The following is an 18,740-nucleotide window of genomic DNA, read 5'->3' on the forward strand; positions in this document are numbered from 1 at the left end:
AAAAAGCAGCAAAGCCTTGGTTTTAAGAATTCTATGATAGGAGCAAACATTTACCTCAGAAAAGAGGTAAAAGTCATTGTTAAAAAACATATCTTGGTATGACTGAAATCCTTAAAATCAGAAATAAATGGACAAAATGGGAAAGTTATGAAAAATAAATCAGAAGATTTCAGTGATTAAAGATTAAATATGATTATTTTACAATGTTTGCTATTAGAAAGCATGTTTTTTATTATAGTCAAAATACAAGGAAATACAAATATAGAACTAGGGAAATTATGGCAAAGTACTTATGTAGTCTTTTCTACGTACATAATCTGTAGTGCAAAACAATACCAGATGGATTAAAAGAGAATTATAACAAAAAAATAAATGCTGTGAAAATGCCCATAGTGCAAATGTCTTCTCTTCCTTTGCTTCCCTGTATTTGAACCGAAGCACTGTATTTAAACTAAAATAAGTGTTTTTCCTCCCACCTCCTCCAACTATGATCACTGTTACAATTCAAGGTAGAAGTAGAAAGAGGTAAACAGTGGATGTCTTGAAGAAATTGCCATGCTTTATGTTGTCTCTTGATCTTTTGCAAATAACAGTGTAGGCAAAAGATGATGACATATTTAAAAGGTATTTTGCATTACCATGAGGAACAGATGGAAGTTTGCACACCAAATAGCTCAAGAGGCTGAGATCACTATTTATGCAAAATGTTACATGCAGAGCTTGTACATAAGAGTTAAACTTATCATGAAGCTGCAATACTGGCTTATGGACATCTTCACAATATAACAGCTTCCATTAACATTTCTAGAAATCACCACTGGAACACTACAACATAAAAACTGTTTCTAAATATAAAATCCACCGTCATTTACAAACTGAGTGACGATGGTGCTGCTAAGCAGGAAGAATGTGACTGTGGAATGTTTTCAAATGCAAGATCCAATGGAAGAAATTTACTACATGATTGCAATTGTTATGTGTTTCCTTCTTGCAAAAGGAACAAAAACGTATTAAAAGCCTTTTGAGACACCTGTGAGTGCTGTGGATGAAAATCTACACAGCAATCATGTATGGAGAAAAAATGCTATTTGTATAATATCTCATAACTTTTATTGTACATGCAGTGAACTTACTGATCCTTTTCCAAAAGAAATAAAGTAATTTACTGAGTTACTTATTAGTGTAGTAGCTCACACGAAATAATGTAATGTCATTTGAGGCACTGCTCTACTAATGTAAAAGCAACTGAGTAAATCCATATACATGTCTTAGCTCATCAAGAAATAATGGATCATGATGAAAGCTGTTCAGTGTCAGACCCATCTACGGATTATGTGATTTGAAATACATAAGCAACTATCCTGTTATAAAAAACCTGCTTAAGATTTGATTGTATTATTAATACACAGTTTTGCAAACACGAGCCAGAGGATAACCTCATATTTCTTCATAACAACAAAGGCTATGCATTAACCACTTCAAAATTGTAGCTGTTTAACATACAAAACACCACAAATGTAGTAGAAAAGTGTCTTAATGCATAGATTATTACTTGAGTAATGAGTGAGAAGACTCAACGTTCAGTCTGCCTGGCAAAGAACTTCAAAGATTCCCATAAAATTTACATAGGCTGGAAATATCTGCCCCTCAGTAAAAAAAGTCCATTTGATTTTGAAGGATGGTAGAGAGAATCTGAAGCATTTTATGCTACCTCAAATCTCTGGAATACAAGATTTTGCACCAGGTTGTCTCTGCAGAAGTGGCACTTACATTTGAAATGTGGGAGTCCTTGATTTAGCTTGCTGGATAATTGTTTATTTTCAATTACATACATTTAAATATAAATAAATGTATGCACGTCTGTGTGCGCACATATGCATCTGTGGAGCTGTTTTTAAAATATTCACATAAATTAACTTCAAATACTTTCTTAATTATATTAACAAAGTGTTCATAAATATTTGGAAAGGCATGAATTAAGAACGTGAAATACAGAGAATTTTTTAAAACACCAACAGAATTTATTTTTAAGACCTTTCCTAGTAAGTTGAGATTCTACAGAATATTTTGTTAATGCAGACTTCCAGTCTACAGGAAGAGCTATGGACATCCTTATTAGTCAGCAGTATCTTTGAGACTGTGACTCCATGTTCTCAATTCCTTTCAGTGAGCTAAAATCTAGCATGGTGCTCTAAAGCAGAGAGGAAAAGGAATAGAAATTGTAGATCTACAATTACAACGTATGAGAATGTTATTGAGATGTAATGTTTCGTTGTTCTTCAAAACCTGCCTCTGCAGAGTGGTACACCTGGGAAATTAACTAATAACAAGAGAAGAGTTGCAGAATAATTTGTCAAACAGAATCTGAAAGACAGCCCTCCTAAAAAAAAAGGGTGTCTTACATGCCAGGGAGCATGGGAAATTAAGTTGTCAAGTGAGAACTGTACAAAAAGCCATCCATTTGGCATGTATTACCAAGACAAGCTATAGAGTTGCTATCTGTTCTGTTGGAATAGTAGGGAGGCTGCTAACCAAAACATTAACCTAATCAAGAAATCTGAATGCAGTCTGTGATTCATTTTCAAGTCCTTTAAGCAGAGACTGTAACTTCTACTGACATTGTAGGTGTATTAGTTGTCTAAAGCCTCAGAAGAGCTTTGAGAGCTAAGCTCAGTACAAAGGTTGCTATTATTTATACCTATAGGTGCAAGTTAAAGATGAATAAAGTAACTCTGACTTTGAAACTAGACATGTATAGCAGGCACTCTGCGCATTTAAAGCGCATACAAAGATGGACTGGAAAGATACAGCACAACGATTTCTGGAAGTATTAAATGGCTAAGTGAAGTTTAGCCATTTTGCAAAACTTCAGTTTGCAAGAGAGATTACTGAAAGGAGAAATGATACAAGTGTAAAATGAACCACAGCACAGAAAAGATAAATAGAAAAGGAATTCAAGAATAAATTTCCGGAATTGCTAGTAATGATGTGCAAATTTGGAAATAAAGGTCTGTAAGCTTGTCCCAGGAATTAATAGCATATCCTAGTAGTGGACACATAGATAAATGCAAACAAAAAGAGTAAAAAGTGACTGTTGTAAAGGTACCTCACATCTCAAAATCTTAATGGAGCTCTTTGAAACTGTCAAAAGTACATAGATAAAGTTGATGATCTGCTTGTCCGAGTTTCTAAGGTCTTTTGACAAATCTTGTAGGAAAAATATAGCAGTCATGGCACGATGCCATAACAAGAGGGGTGTTTTGCACCAAATAGCCAGTTAAAATAGGAAACTGTAGGAAAAAAAACAACAGTTTTCAGTGTGGAAGCAGGTTCCTAGTGAAATTCTGAGGAGAATATAAATATATTGAACAGACCTCTGCTGTTCAATATATATATAAATTCCATTGGAAAGAAGACTAGTGATAACACTACAAAACAGTCCTTCAGCTGGAAGTGATGAATGACTGGAAGAATGCTGTGCAGATAGCTCATAATATGATTATCCTTTGTGCACAGCCTTCCCTAGTCACCTGTTTAAGGACAGTTTTATAGATGACACAGTGTAGCATACAGAACCTCTGATCTGTTTCAGCATGGCCATTTTAATGAACTTTCGTTACTATACTACAAAAAATAGTGGGCCGCAGTAGCAGCTTCAAATAAAGGATCACTTCTTCACACAGTACATATTTAAACTGTGCAATTTGTTGGCAATGTTACAGATAGTCTATCAGTTATAAACTAATGGAAGATAGTCCATTGGTGGCTATTTTCTCTCTCCAGTATCTCTGATCTAATCCTTAACAGCAATCATTACATCCAAATAGAAACCAGGAATGCAAGTTTTGAGAGAATGCATGAAGAATATTTCCCCAAAAGCTCAAAATCAGGAATGTAATTGAATATATAAAACAATTTGTTAAACATTAATTCTAAAGAAATGACTGAATCACTCATTTAAAAGATCTCTGTACAAAAATAGAAGAGGGTCACTATGCAGAATGAACTTCTTGAGAAAAAAAATGTAAACCAGGCCACTTACATGTAACCTTCCTCCCAGGAATTCATCTATCTGTGATTCAAGGCCTACTTTCAGAAAAATACAGCTGTGTAACCATTCTCAGTTTGTTTTTTTTTTTTCCCAAGAAAATTGCTAGGGTGTGAGAAGGAGCTGTAGGAGAGTACACAGGCTAAAAGCATGCCAGATAAGAAAGGTAAAATTGAAGACATAAGTAAGATTGTTGAGATGGAGAAACTGGCACCTCAAGGATTCAAGAATAACAACGCTCATATTAAAAGGCATAAAATCCTGAGGAAAAAAGGGAATCAGAAGAAAGCAATTCAGCAACATTGTAGATAAGCCCGCTCCAAGAGCAGCAGAAGCCAGAGATTCCCTACCTGAGTGATGACTACTTCGCCATTAGACTGAGTGACTCATTTGTGGGGGGTGACTTAATGCTTAGCTCATTAGTCCTGCAGTGTATTGTGTGTTTTAGACAACAAATAACTCATTTTGTGCTTTTACCTTGTTTATATCTTGCATGAAGAATCTCTTTAGTAAAAGCTCCCTGAACAGAGTGAGTCCCAGAGGGGGAGGGTTACATAAGTAATCCAGGATAACAGACAAGAATAATGTGATTAGTCATATGGAAGAACACTTATACTTTAAAGCACAGATATATGCTTTAGATGGGTTAGGGGATTTCAAAACATAGTGGCTTTTTTCCAGCAGATTAGATATTTTCCGGAGAAGTTCCACATAGCTACAACATTGAATAAATGGTATCTCAATCTGAGTACAGAATTTGACCTTTCCAGTGAGCCAAGGAATCTTGGAGACAAAAACCAGAAATATTGGAAAAGCTAGTTCTGGGAGAAAGTATACCCTGAATATTTATACTGTGAGGACAAGACAATTTGAACTATCCTTCCCAGAAAGCACACTCCTGAGAAATTAATGAAGGCAATGAATTTGGAACAATTCTTGATCTAAATGACAAATAAATAAGTGAAACAGAATCTAAATTTCAAAGACAATATTTTTGAAGTCAGACTGAGGAGGGTGGCAGGAGCTAACAAGAAACACAAGCTAATAGCTTTTTAAAGTTTGATTCAATTGCTTTAAGTAATAGCTGCTTGATTGTGCTTGAAGGAATACACATTATATATATGTATACCTAAAAGTCCAAAGGAGACTAGTACACAAATTAGAGCAGACATTAAATTGCAGCAGGAACCTGTATTTTAAATTTGTTTCTCTTTGCCAATAAGGTAGCTAAATTCATTCAGTTGCAGAGAGAATTTCAGAATATACTGCCTGCTTTCTGTCTCCCCCCCCCCCAAAAAAACCCCACAAAAAAAACCCAACAACAATGGACTGTTTGCTTTAATAAATTAAATTAATAGATTTATACTTTGAAATAGAAGAAAAGCACACTGATCAGCATCATACTGAAAGTTTAGGGGTGTGCTATAAGTAAAAGCATATTAGATGCCATTATGACAAAAGATAATTTTACTACTAACGTACAAAAAAAATCTATAATTTCATGATCTTGATCCATAAACGTATAGAAAGAAGATAGTAAATAATTTTAATTATTCAGAATGTAGTGAAAGGTTTGTGAAAAATCAAATGTTCCCTTCTCTTCCATGCCCTTTCAACTATGCTATTTTACTTAGTAAAGATATTATCTTCACCATCAAATCTGCTTCTACCTCCTCAAGAAGCCATGAATGACTTCCCAAAAGCGAAATGGAAAGAAGCACCAAATATGAACTAATGAGTTCCTTGCATAGAAATAAGAATGGCTTTTGTGCCAAACTCAGAGATTGCAACTGTTTAACCAATGGCTAAAAGGAAAAAGTTATATCTGTAGCACTTGTTACATTCCAGAGTTAGAGGCTTTGATGCTCATGGATTCCTTTATGAAAACTTTCTGTAAGAAGGTCTTGTTTGCCTTGGCCTGAACAGGAGATGGAACATTTGAAATCGATTTCAGGCAGCAGGACTGCAGGTCAGAGATAAGCCAAACTGCACAATGCCTCAGACCAATTTCTTGTCCATTTCTGAAAATTTCCCCTCAATCCATACAGAAAAATAACAATAAGTACTTCCCGGAGCCACAGCTTCTTGTAACTAGCAATTATTTCATTATGCTACTAATTGGTTAGAAAAGTCAGAAAAATGAAAGGAAATAAATACTGGCTAGACTCTAATGTAAATTCTGAGAATTTTAGTGACTGCTTTAGTCACTATGCTCTATTACCCAGTAGCAGGGAGAAATTTATATATGCAACCATAAAAATATTTAAATAACTGTTTAATAGCTCCTTATTGCAAATGATGGCAAAAAGGAACATTTTCCCAAGAAGCATAGGGATTAATTGAGAACAGGCTGTTAACTCCTGAAATTAGAGGGACTTACACTGGTTTGGTTTATACTAATTTTACAGAAATGTATTCCTGTTAATTTCAATGCAGACACTTATTTCTCTTTTCAACAATTAAATAAATTTGGAATTAACTGTGTCTTTAATGAGGCTCTAATGATCCACTTGGGGGCGCTAAAAGGTAATTTGTTTGTGAATTGATTATGGAACAATGGTTGGGATTCAAAATAAAGTTACACAACATGAGCAGAGACTTCTACTTTTGCAACTCAGTGCTGACTGTTCATCTATATAAGCTTCAGGAGCAATGGATCCCTAGTTCTCAACAAATTTCCATCTACTTATAGAAAAAAGAATCAGTTACAAGTAGCTTAGCAGCAGACACCCATAACATCAATCAAATCCTAACTTCATTTATACTCCTCCAACATACATTGAATGCAACAGACAGAACATGTAAGGCAGACTAATCTTTACTCTTATTCTACATTTGCGTGCAAGCTAAAATTAACTGGGGAGGAGGGGGGAATGGGGGGAAAGAAAGAAAGAAAAGAAATTTTAACAAGTAGTAGATTTGCCTTTCAGTTAATAAGAAATACCTCTTCTTTTAAATACTGGTCCTGGGCTATACCTGCTTGTAACTTGTACGCCAATTACTGTGTTGAAACATGGCTTTGCACCATTTTTATGTTATCCATTTCTCTAGCTTGAAGGGAATTGAGAACTATTCCCCACCATGAAGTTGCATCTTACACTTGATTGCCTGTGGCTTCTGGTGGCCCTTTCACTGCTCTGACAGATAGGCAGTAATTAGAGGTGGAGACAGAGTATCTCCTACACAGGAAGGAAGAGCAGATTTTTTTTTGTGAAGAGCTAATAAAATATGACATTGAGTTTTTGTTCACATAGGGATTGTCTTAGAGATCAGATAAGGTGACAATATAGTCAATTTCAAAAGCCACAGCAGATCCAAAGCTATAATCATCTATCTTTTACAAAAGCAAACAACATCAGTACCAGACACAAAACTTATATGAAAATTCCAATGTAAATATGTACTCTCAATTTCTTCACTGTCATAGTACAAAATTAATCTTATTCCAAATTAATATGCAGTCCAGTCCACTTTAAAGTTTATGGTTGCCCATATTTAGGCAACAAATTTAACTGACTTATGTAAACAAAGTTTCAAGCAAAAGCGGTAATTAAATATAATATTTTGTTCTGCTAGTATAACTTGCCTACATTTAGGGTTTCTTTCTTTCAAGTTTAATTTAGCCAAAGCATGTGGAAAAAAAAACCTGTGTGTTTATAAGAGCTACTGTTGTTAGGCACTCTGTAAGTGAGAACATAGAATTTATAAACAATAAAAATATACTTTGAAATGTCATTCAGCATCCTGAAGGCAGATGCCATGATTGAATGTCATGCTAAAGACAATGAAAATGCAAATAGAAGCAAAGGGTACAGTCAACCTAAGTAAAGGCATGAAAGCTGTAATCATTAACAGTACTTGACAGTATTTGTAGTGCAGTTTGCTTTTGTGCTTTTCCTTTCCTAAAGTAAAGACACGTACTATAACATATTTTGGAGCAACCACTGCTATAAATTGACCAACTTACATTAATTAATTCAATCTCCCAGATTTTTTTCACAAGGTCCATCGATGTATAGCCATTAATTAGAAAGGATTTGGTATAGTCACCCAGTTCAATGGAATCCAGCCATTCAGCTACAGAGGCAGGGTTGTAGCCATCATGACCGATCTGCTTCATCTGAAAAACAAGAATGAGTAAGAATTGCTGATAATATTCATTAAACATATTTCAGAGAGTAGCTATTTACATTTATTTTCCTTGGGACTTTATTCTCTTTGAAAGGATTGACATCCTTTCAAAGATTAGCACAACACAAAGAAAGAATTTTATGAGTAAAAGTACTAATAAAACTTAGTTTTCAACGGATCTTTTTCTCATGGCTCTTTGCCTTTTAAACTAAAATATACCAAGACTGTATGTAGCATGTGTTCAATCCTTACTAGACATCACAGAATCCATAAGCAAGGGAGGGCAAAAGAGAGAAAGAGAGACAGAGAGAGAAGGAGATTATTAATATCCTGACTACACAAAAATGACACCTAAGATTTCATAGTAGAAGAAGAAATTAAACTGAGGGTTGGATCTTCTGCTATCGAACTCCAAATGAAACATATTTCCTTGGTTATATTATTCCTAATTTATCTCTCCTACTAGGTTATCTGATATTTCATAGAGGTTGAAGCCACAGTGTATTTTTTCACCCCCAAGGGAACTTTAAAATAGTGTCTTTCCTCTACCTGGCCATATTTTTCATGGAGCTCCTGGGAATTTAATGTAATTTAGATTGCTCTGCTTCCCTGAAGTTGATTGAGACTGGACAACTGAAACAAATATTACTGGAACAAAACTGACAGAATGATGTACACAGAAAAGCACCATGTGCATTTATAGATCAACGCAAGCAGAAAAAGCATAATCATATACATTTTACTTTCATAAAAAAAAACCCCTAAGAAATCCAACTAGCATCTAATTTTCTGGAATGTTGTAAAACTACTAAGAAGTAAAGAACTGTAATTTTTCTTTCCAAATTGCCTCAGTGACACAGGAGAAGATTTTCAAGATAGCCTTTAAAGAAAAAATGAATAAAGCCTCTACCTGTGCAATTAGTTATGACATACTGTTCCTAAGAATTACAAAGCAATTTGCAACAGTGGCAAAGAAGCAAAGAAATAAATAAAAAAAGCAATAACCTCAATTTTCAACATCACTATTTGCATATCACTGACATTCTTGCTTGAATTGACATGTAACTCTGGCTAATTTGATAATATACTGAATTGGTAAACTTTTAAGAAGTTTCAGAGTTTAACAGAGTTGAATGCAGAGTTTTTGCATTCAGCATAGCATATCTCAGATATTCAGCATATCTCCAGAATATGCAAGAGTGGTACTGTGAATGGTGAAAGGCAGTCTCCCATTTCTTGTATACACTTATATAAGTGTATATAAGAAGCTGCAACTTTCTGAGAAACACTGCAGTATGACAAAAATATAATGCTTTGAGCTTAAGTTTGAAGTGACAAAGTAATTTATAAAGAAGAGAATTCTGATCTTAACACCTTGCCTGAATCAGTTTATTTCTCAAAGTTTATCTGAAATGCAATTTGAATTCAAAGCAGAGAAAAAGCAATAAAATTTGAAATCCAAAGTAGTGTTTGTCTATGTGTTCAAATGCAGAAAGTCAGCAAGTCATGATCTTGATCTTGGTTTCCCGCAGTAGCAGAGAGGAACGATGCAGACACATTGCATCATGGATTTGACAGTTTACTCTTTGGTCTTTTGCTGCAGATGTTAGGTATAAAATATTAATGGAAATATTTAAATGATGCAGTGAAATCATTACCTTAAATCATATAAGAGAGATAATTCCCATAATTAACTACGGGAATTGTAATCTTCCAGGTCACTTCTGAAGCAAAGGATTCATATTAGGAAGTGAGAGTTAAAAGGCAAGAATTAAGTTATGACTATGAATTCAATTTTGTTGCTGATCTTGACATTTTGGAAGTTTGTTTCATCCTGATTTAGAATGAAAGCTCCAAATGCCAAAAGGATGGCAAACTCTTCTTTTGCTGACATTCAGATTTATTTCCAATTTTATACTAAGGGTAGTCTGTCCAGCAGACTGCAAAACCACGGAGAACCCTGTCAGTTCTGCTTCTTGGAAAGCTTATTTCTAGAGCTGATTTGAAATAAGTTATTGTTAAACAACAGACACTTGGAAAGAAATGGCCCAATAAACAGAAGAAAAATCTATATAGAGAAAAAATATGAAGATGTATGAGGTCCACATGGAACCCATGACTTTTGAAATATATATTTTTGTTTCCCTTCTCCTAACATAGAAAAGTGAAGCACTTTTGAAACAATTCTCAGAGAATACAGATGGAGAATATTATGCAAAATCTTTCTTTTGCTTATTACTATTTAAACTTTTATGAATATTGATTTTAGCACTAATTTTCTTCTGACCTACTGATTAAGAAACCTCATGCTGTTTAGCACATAATACTGGAAGCTTTTCTCTGAAAAGCAAACATGGCATTGGAAGTTTCTGAATTCGGAGTTCTCAAAGGAGATCTCCATCAGAAGGGCTGTTAAAACAGATATAAATCCTACTGAGGCAAAGGGATGCAAGCATGGAAACACATAACAGCCCAATAAGCAAAATAGCTGAGAACAACTGAAATGTATGCAGCAGTTTCACACTCTTGGTGCCAGCAGACAAAATTGTCATCAAGTCACTCAGCAGCCTATATGAACATGCACTGGACTATTGTCAGGCACCAGGAGAGTCTGCAACATTTCCCCTCTCTCTGCCCCAAAGCCTGGAATACAGGATGTTCCATTTAAACATTGGGAAGTGCTTTACTGTGCAAGAGAAGGAGCAATGGAACTGGTTGCCCAGAAAATCTGTGCAGTCTTCCTCCTTGAAGATCTTCAAAAGACACCCGGACACGTGCCTTGGCAGCCTGTTTGAGGCAGCCATGCCTGAGAAGAGGGTTTAGATCAGGTGCAACTAGAGGTCCCTTCCTGCCTCATCTGTGATTCAATGATTTGTCTGCCTGTGTTGAAGGCTAAATCAGGTATTGTGCATCTGAGTAACCATGGGTCATACCCACACAGACTGCAATAAGAAGTCTTGATGGGGCCACTTCACCTTCTGCAGGAGTTGAAATTGAGCTCAGGCCCATGCCTTTGGCCATCACCTGAGCTATGCTGTAGGTACACCTGTACCTAACCAGTACCTTGATCCTTCCCACTGACTCATCCTCCGACATCAACCTCAGACTGTCCTTGTCTTTGTGGATTTGCCTTAAGCTGTGGATGTTCCCAGTTATTGAAACCTGGGATTTCTGCCTTGCTCTCCTTGGACAGTTGGTTTGTCCTTCTTGGCAACAGCATGGCCCTGTGTCCCCAGCACCCCTCTCGGTTCTGAGCTCTCTTGCTGTGGTGTGGGGACCCTGCCTCCTGCTCCCTGACACCAATGACAGAAAATTAATCTCGGAACTAGGATATCTGCCAGCAGTTTCAGCCAAAAAGCAATAATTTGTTTTGTCACGAAAAAAGAACCAATTTCTTTTCTAAACAAATTTTCTAAAATGTGCCCAATACGTGAAAACTAATAAACTTTCACTATCAGTTCTCTCGTATGGAAAGTTTTGTTATGTCTGTTAATAACATCATCTAACTTATTAACTGTCATTCTTAGCTGGCTGAATTTTTTGCTTTCAAGTATTCTTTGACAGATTGGCTATCTAGACGTGATAGTATCATTAACAGTACCTATGTTTCATATAAAATGTTATCAAGTTTTTAAATAAAAATAGAAACAGTTTGAAATACAGCTGTTTGGAAACACTGCCAATTTACTTTATTACAGCATGTACTTTAGTTGCCTTGTATTCATGTTCTCATTAACAAGTAACAGCTCTTGAACTGCATGTACTTTTTTTCTATATTACACCATAATCTCAGTCTCCTCTCACTGATCATTTGTATCTTGTAGAATACCTCATTGATGCTAACTGCTGTTTGTTTTGTTCATTATTGTTTGTTTTTGATAGAAAAAGACTTCCCGTTTTACTGACCATATTTTCAATCATTTCATACCAGAACCAACAGATGTACCAGTGGTGTCAAACATCTAACCACATATGTCCACACTGTTTGACCTGTATAAAATTTCTAAGATTCAAGTCTTGACTGTTCAAAATACAGCCTTTCAATGATTAACTACTCATAAATAGAAGCAGTTGTTCTTCCACAGAAGGTGCTTCCAGTTCATTAGGTTACTCTATTTAAAGAGCAATATTGTTGCTAGCTGTTTCACTGCAGATGATTTTAGAATGCTGACTATTAAAAAATCTAAGCATGAAGCCCATAGGAGTTAGGCGTGATAGAGAAAAAGAAATGTTAAGGAAAATATGATATAAACTAAGCATAGAGGAAGACACAAAACACAGGAGATTTCTCTTCTTGGTCTCACTGATCTTTCACGAGCATTGCTTCCTCTGAAATGAATAGAAAGCAGAAGCCCGGAAAGCAGTTTCTCATAGCCAGATGTTAATATGAAATAGCATTCTACTGGGTTGAGAAATCCTTTACAAGAGACTGCATGTATACCATATTTTTTAGAAGTGTATCACTACTATATCTATACTGTGTTTTACATAAGAATAGATGGCACTTTACTTGACATTTTGTCTCTTAAAGGTGTCCAAGTAAATATGAATGGAGCTTTACAGTAATCATATATGCACCAGTGAATTCAATAAAATGGACTCTTACTAGTTTTTTGTGTTCATCTCAGACAGAAGGGGAACTAACGCTATTTTCTCTACAGGTTATATCATTATCTGGTGGATCTCATCACTGTATTAAAATCAAGCTTTTTATCCCCTGCATAAAGAGAAAGAGATGACTCGACTTTCACAGCTTGTTAAATGACAGCAGCGATTACGGTGAATTTACACACTTGTGTAGGTTTGCAAGAAAGATCTTTTTAGCAGGCACATAATGCTTTCTTATAAAATGTTGGCCTTTCTGAGACATTTAATCAGCTCTCCCAGGAACGTGTATGAAACTATCAATTACCAATCTGATTAATTCCGGATTGCTGTAAGGGGAGAAGGCTGAGGGGGAATCAGGACAGTTCTCAAGCAGACCAGCAGAACTTCCCACAGATCTGAGAAGATTTTTTAATTGCTGCTGATGCTGAGAATGTCACTGGGTTAAAACAATGACCTGCCTGCAAAGGCATAGTGAGTAAGGAAGAGCAGTATACAAAATTTTTGTGTTCCTTTTCTACCTTGCCACATATTAAAAAAATCAACTACTCGAAGCTGTGTCCCAATAATGTTTGACTTTTCTTTCTGCTAGTCAAAATCTTTCAGTCTTCTGGTGGTGCTTAATATGAAAAGACATTATAGTCACATTCACTTTGCAGTCTAGCCTGATTCAGAATCCTGCACTAATGGTAAATCCAGATTATCATGAATTAAGTTCAGAGTTTCCTACAGAAGATTACCAGCATTACATTAAGCATCCCTTCTGTAACTTTTTGCAGTTTGAATCTGTCTTCTGAATGAAAAGAAAAACAGATGCATGCAAACATATTTTTTCCTTTGGAAAATTTGAAATAGTTGGTTCCACAGCCAGAAGACTGAAGAGACTCCTTGTTCACAGATGCCATATATGAGACAAGGGAAGAACACCCAGTGTTACTGAGATGCTTTATGTGACAGTTCAGGACATTTCTGTTTGATATGATGTAATCTTAAGAAATCCTAAATAAGAAATTTGTGAAATAATTAGAATGTGTGGCCTTTGATCTCAAGAATTTCTATGATGATAACTTTCAAGAGCAGTCCCTCGGGTATTTGTTAGTACTTCAGCACATAGTGCTGGAGATTTACAACAGATCAACAGACTGACACATAAATGGCAACACTCATCCTCTGCTGTGTCCTCAGTAGCCCTGAATGGTTTCCATTTGACAATACGCCATCAACTGCACACAGAGGTTGAACTAGCAACGATCTCTTTGGCCCAACAGTACTATGGTCTGCTGCCATAGCATGACTTAAAAGTAATCTGATCATTGCCTCCACTTCACACTGGTTTGGTTTGCAGAATATTTTGGGTACACATTATACCTTATACTTGTATGTACACTATAATATAGTTTTCCTTTTGGAGGAAAGAAAATCAGAAGACCAGAAGCAGGAATGCACCAAATACAATCTCTAATTTATTTTCTCTATTTTTTACTAATATTATTTTTGGTGATGGTCAGAAATCCCAACCATCCCTTCAGCTTCACCTATGGGGTATTTAAAGGAAGTGTGTCTGAACGAAATTCTGCTCTTCAAGACACACAGAGATTTGAATCAAGTGGTTGACAACTCTACCACCAAGTCTGCATTAGTTACAAGGATGAGCTGACTATGCCTTAAGAGTAAAAGTTATGGGAGAACTGAGTCCCCCTGATCTGGGAAAGGTTGCAGATGGGAATGTGGATCCCATTAGGGGTCCTGATGGAGCTCATAAAGGGTGAATACCTGGAGCAAAATAGCCACACTAGGAAAGACTTCAAGAAACTAATTATCAGTTATCTTCTTTCTCAGAAAGAAGTATGTGCTGAAAGTCCAGGACATTCAAGATATAGCACTTTCTCTCCTATGGCATATTAGCTTGCCTCAGGGTAGAGAGTAGTCAATACGGAATCAGCCACAAATAACAATGTAAAAAAGCATGAGCAGAAATAAGACTTGCTCAATGGGCAATGGTGACAGGACCAGCGATAGCTACTGTAATTTACATGAAACAGAAAAACGATTTCATGTCCCATCAGGTGTAGCTCACTAACAGAAGGAAAAAAGGAGAACATTAGCGGGACTACTTTCATCAGACAGCTTTGAAGCACATGAATAGAGGCACCAGTCTGAGATAAACACCCTGAACTATAGCATGGATGTTTCTAACAACTGCTCTGTTCTACTGATCCATTCCTTTGTGTTTCAGAGTTGAAAAACTTCTGTGTTATGCTGAATCTAACACTTTCTTTTTTTGGCCTTATGGCCTTAGAAGCAGTGTAATGAGCTGGTGAGTGACCTCCTTCCAAGTCTGGTAAGTAACTTTGAGAAGTGTTAGAAGGAAGAATAACAGCAGGAAAGAAAGCACTTCTCTTGACACCTGTTTTACATCTTCAATTCCAGCAGACCATAACAAAACCAAGAAGTCATTTCTAGAAAGGGACATAGATGTTACCATATCCACTTTGCAGCATCTCCTCCTTTGGTCACTGTCATTAGGAATGGAAGTGCTGGTGATCTATCTGTTAGCTGTGCTGAATGAGAGAGAATTAAACACCAAGATTCAAAATAGATTGCTAAGCTCTGCAACACCTAAACCAACTGATAGCAAATAGCAAATATATGATGTGGTCCCTCTCTGCTATATACACAGCATAGTTAATGGGCACAGGCAAAGCAGTTCTGTATTCCTAAATGCCAGATTTAATGTGCTTACACAAATGGGTGTTACATATGAGTAATAGATCTAGCGCTTTTTAGAAGCACAGCTTTACTGCTCATATAACACTGTTTACAGAGAGCATGTGCTCAATACCCCACTCATGTCCTACTTTTTGTCTGCTTCTGCAAAGCACCCAGGAAACAGACTTGCTGCCTGCATGCCACTGCTACAAGATTCCCAGACGTGAAACCTCACTGTGCAGGAAGGAACAAGCTGCGTATTATAAGAATAGCTCTGAAGCCAGGAAAATGGTGCTTTAAGCTAACAACATTCTTCCATCTGTCAAATGAGAGAATGTGTTCCCATTACGGTCTGGGAGAAGGAGCTTTATACTGAGCAACTGACATGAAAAAATTTCTATTTCTCATCTAGGTCCTCAGATGAGCTAGGATAATTATTTTCAACCACTTAGGAATCCACTGAGAATTCACTTGCACATAGACTCTGGATGCCGAGATAACTGAAAATGACACAATGTGACTTCCATTGTTTTCTTAGTCAATTAAGCCTATCTTGCACACAAGCACTCCCTCAGTATTTGTTTTTCTGAAGTCCTTGTACTTGCAAATTTAGTATACTTTCAGGCACGGTCCCTGGCTCTCTACACATCTGAACTTCCTTTTAATAAAACATATAAAGTCCATTTCCAAAGATTTATTGATTTCATTCTGTTAACACAAAAAGAATTCTGAATGCAATATCAAACTCTGCTAAGACATTTGCTCTAAAACTGATGTCATGCATAAAATATTTCCGTTTTAAGAATTAACTTTACAAATTATATTTCTACTGGCACGTCTTAACCTTATCTAATAATAATAAACCATAAAGTACTCTAGTTAATATTAATGTGAAACTTGAATAACTTAAACTACATTAGTGTAAGATGAGAATGTGGGCTGCTATCTCTAATCTAACAAAAAGGATAAAATGACAAGCAAAAAACGATCCCAACTCTCCTTATCTGTTACAAATATATTAGCTTACTCCCTCATTAAATATTTTTCTCAAATACAGAATTATTAAGGAAAAATATTCTATTTTGAGAATTCTGGTTCAAGCACGCCTTTTTATAATGGTTAAACACAGTATAAGAAAATACAAAAATAAATTGATCTATATTTGGATAAATATGTGGATTTTTTTTCCTATTTAAAACTACGTCAGGCCTTAGAAATTGGTTCCTGAATATACCAGTGGTGTTTGAAATATAGAGATACCACCATTCTTTAGGAAATCAGTATTGAGGAGTGAGAAAAGTCATCTTCTTGGTACCAATGGATACTTTGCAGAGGCAAAATTGCAACAAAATGGTGGAAAAACTGCAGAAAGTGGCCCCTGCCTCCCCTGAGTGGGATAAGTGGAGTCAGTGATGAGAAGCAGCTCTAACACAATGTGGGCAGAGCTGGGAGTCATGGCATCCAACCCTTGCTCGTACAAAGGATATTCCCAGGAGTGCTGTGAACAGGATGTGCAGGCAGATGGGCATGGCAGTTTGTGCTGCAGTTGACGCTGGCAAGGCAAACAGGGACAGTGTTAGGCAGCCTGCTCCTCTCTTGTGGGTGAGGCACCCTACTGAAACTAAGATGGTGACCACAACTCTGATGGAGGGCCCATAATCTTTCTGGGCTGACACGTTTATATAGGTGGATCTCCCAGGGAGCAAAAGAGCTGCCCAGACCTCTGGCTGTGGGAAGCTTCAAAATCTGGAAGTCATCCAAGGGACCGAGGTAAGTGAGGATGTCGCAGGTGCAAGCACACCCAACTTGATGATCTTTTTGAGCAGCTAACCAGGCTGTGAGAGGAAGTTGCCAGGCTGAGATATTTCCAGCAGCTGGAGAGAGAGATTGATGTCTGGCATTATGCAGTGGTACAGGCAGCCCAATAGCTCTGTCTCATGCCCCATCAAGGGGAAGAAGATTACAAGGTTTCCAACCTGACAGAGGGCAAATGTGCAGGATGAAGGAGACAGGAACCTCGTCTCTGCTCGGGACAGGACAAGCCCACCCCCCCCCTCTTCCCCAAAGTCTCCCTAGCCAATAGACATGAAGCTATGGGGTGGAAGGAGAAGGCGGCGTAGATGGAGGTTTGGAACCAGAAAGGGGCAACCATGTAAAAAAGATCCAACCAATAACCAGAGTCACAACCAGTGCCACTGAAAAAAGGTGAAAGTGCTACTAAAAAAGGCTCTCAGTAATTGGAGAATCTGTGCTGAGGGATGCTGAGGCACTCATTTGCCACCCAGATAACTTCTCTAGAAAGGTTTACTGCCTGCCAGAGGCCTGCATTTGGGATATACATTTATATATATTAGGAAAAAGATACCAGGTAAGATAAAGCCAGAGGACTACTATCCACTGTCTTTCAAACTGGGTCTCATGAAGCTGGGACTGGGAAATAGAAAAATATATAAATGTTACTTGGGAACATGCTAAAAGAAACGGAAGTGCAGGTAAAGTTCTCCTCAATCCTACTGGCTGGAGAGAGACTGAGGTTCAGGCAGGAGGAAAATAACAAACCAATTAAATGAATGGCTGCATGGATGGTGTCATGCCCAGGGCTTTGGTTTCTATGATCTAGGACATACCTTCTATAAACCAGGAAGGCTGACTTGGGGTGGGACACAACTGATCTGGAGGTGCAAGAATATCTTAGCAGTAAACTGTCACAGCTCATCACCAGGGCTTTAACTAGATTTAATGGTGGAAGGGGATGTACTGCTGAGGAAAAGAAAGATTCAGGGAACACTGTCACTTTATGAATCAATAGGAGAAAATCTCAACTTCATTCTAGAGGTATTAGAGAGAGCTTCTTCAAGAAGGTAATGTGGCCAAAAGCCAGCTGAAGTACCTTTATACCAATGCACACAGCACAGGAAGTAAGCAGGAGGAAATGGAAACCGCGGTGCAACTGAAAAACTATCATTGCTGTCACAGAAACATGACAGCATGTTGGGATGACTCATAGAACTAGAATACCATGATTGATGGCTATAAGTTTTTTAGAAGGGATAGGTAAGGTGGGAGGTGTGTGGGAGTTGCCCTCTATGTTAAGAAGTGGATAGACTGAGAAGAGCTGCCTCTGAGAAATAGTCATGAACAGGTTGAGAGCCTGTGGATTAAAATTAGGAATTGGACCAATAAAGAGCATCTGGTGATCAGGGTCTACTACAGGACATCTGATCAAGAGGAGTCTGCTGATGAGGCC

At 37.1% G+C, this 18,740-nt stretch overlaps 1 protein-coding gene across 1 annotated transcript in view; it reads right to left on the minus strand.

Annotated features, from left to right (window-relative positions):
* Positions 1-18,740, minus strand: part of ANKS1B (ankyrin repeat and sterile alpha motif domain containing 1B) — a 407,884-nt gene that overhangs the window by 145,091 nt on the left and 244,053 nt on the right. Inside the window, exon 17 of the mRNA XM_031552160.1 lies at positions 8,016-8,168. Within this exon, the coding sequence (XP_031408020.1) occupies positions 8,016-8,168 (153 nt within the window). The remainder of the gene's footprint in view (positions 1-8,015; positions 8,169-18,740) is intronic.

Source organism: Meleagris gallopavo, chromosome 1 (assembly GCF_000146605.3).
Source record: "Meleagris gallopavo isolate NT-WF06-2002-E0010 breed Aviagen turkey brand Nicholas breeding stock chromosome 1, Turkey_5.1, whole genome shotgun sequence".
Classification (NCBI taxonomy): domain Eukaryota; kingdom Metazoa; phylum Chordata; class Aves; order Galliformes; family Phasianidae; genus Meleagris; species Meleagris gallopavo.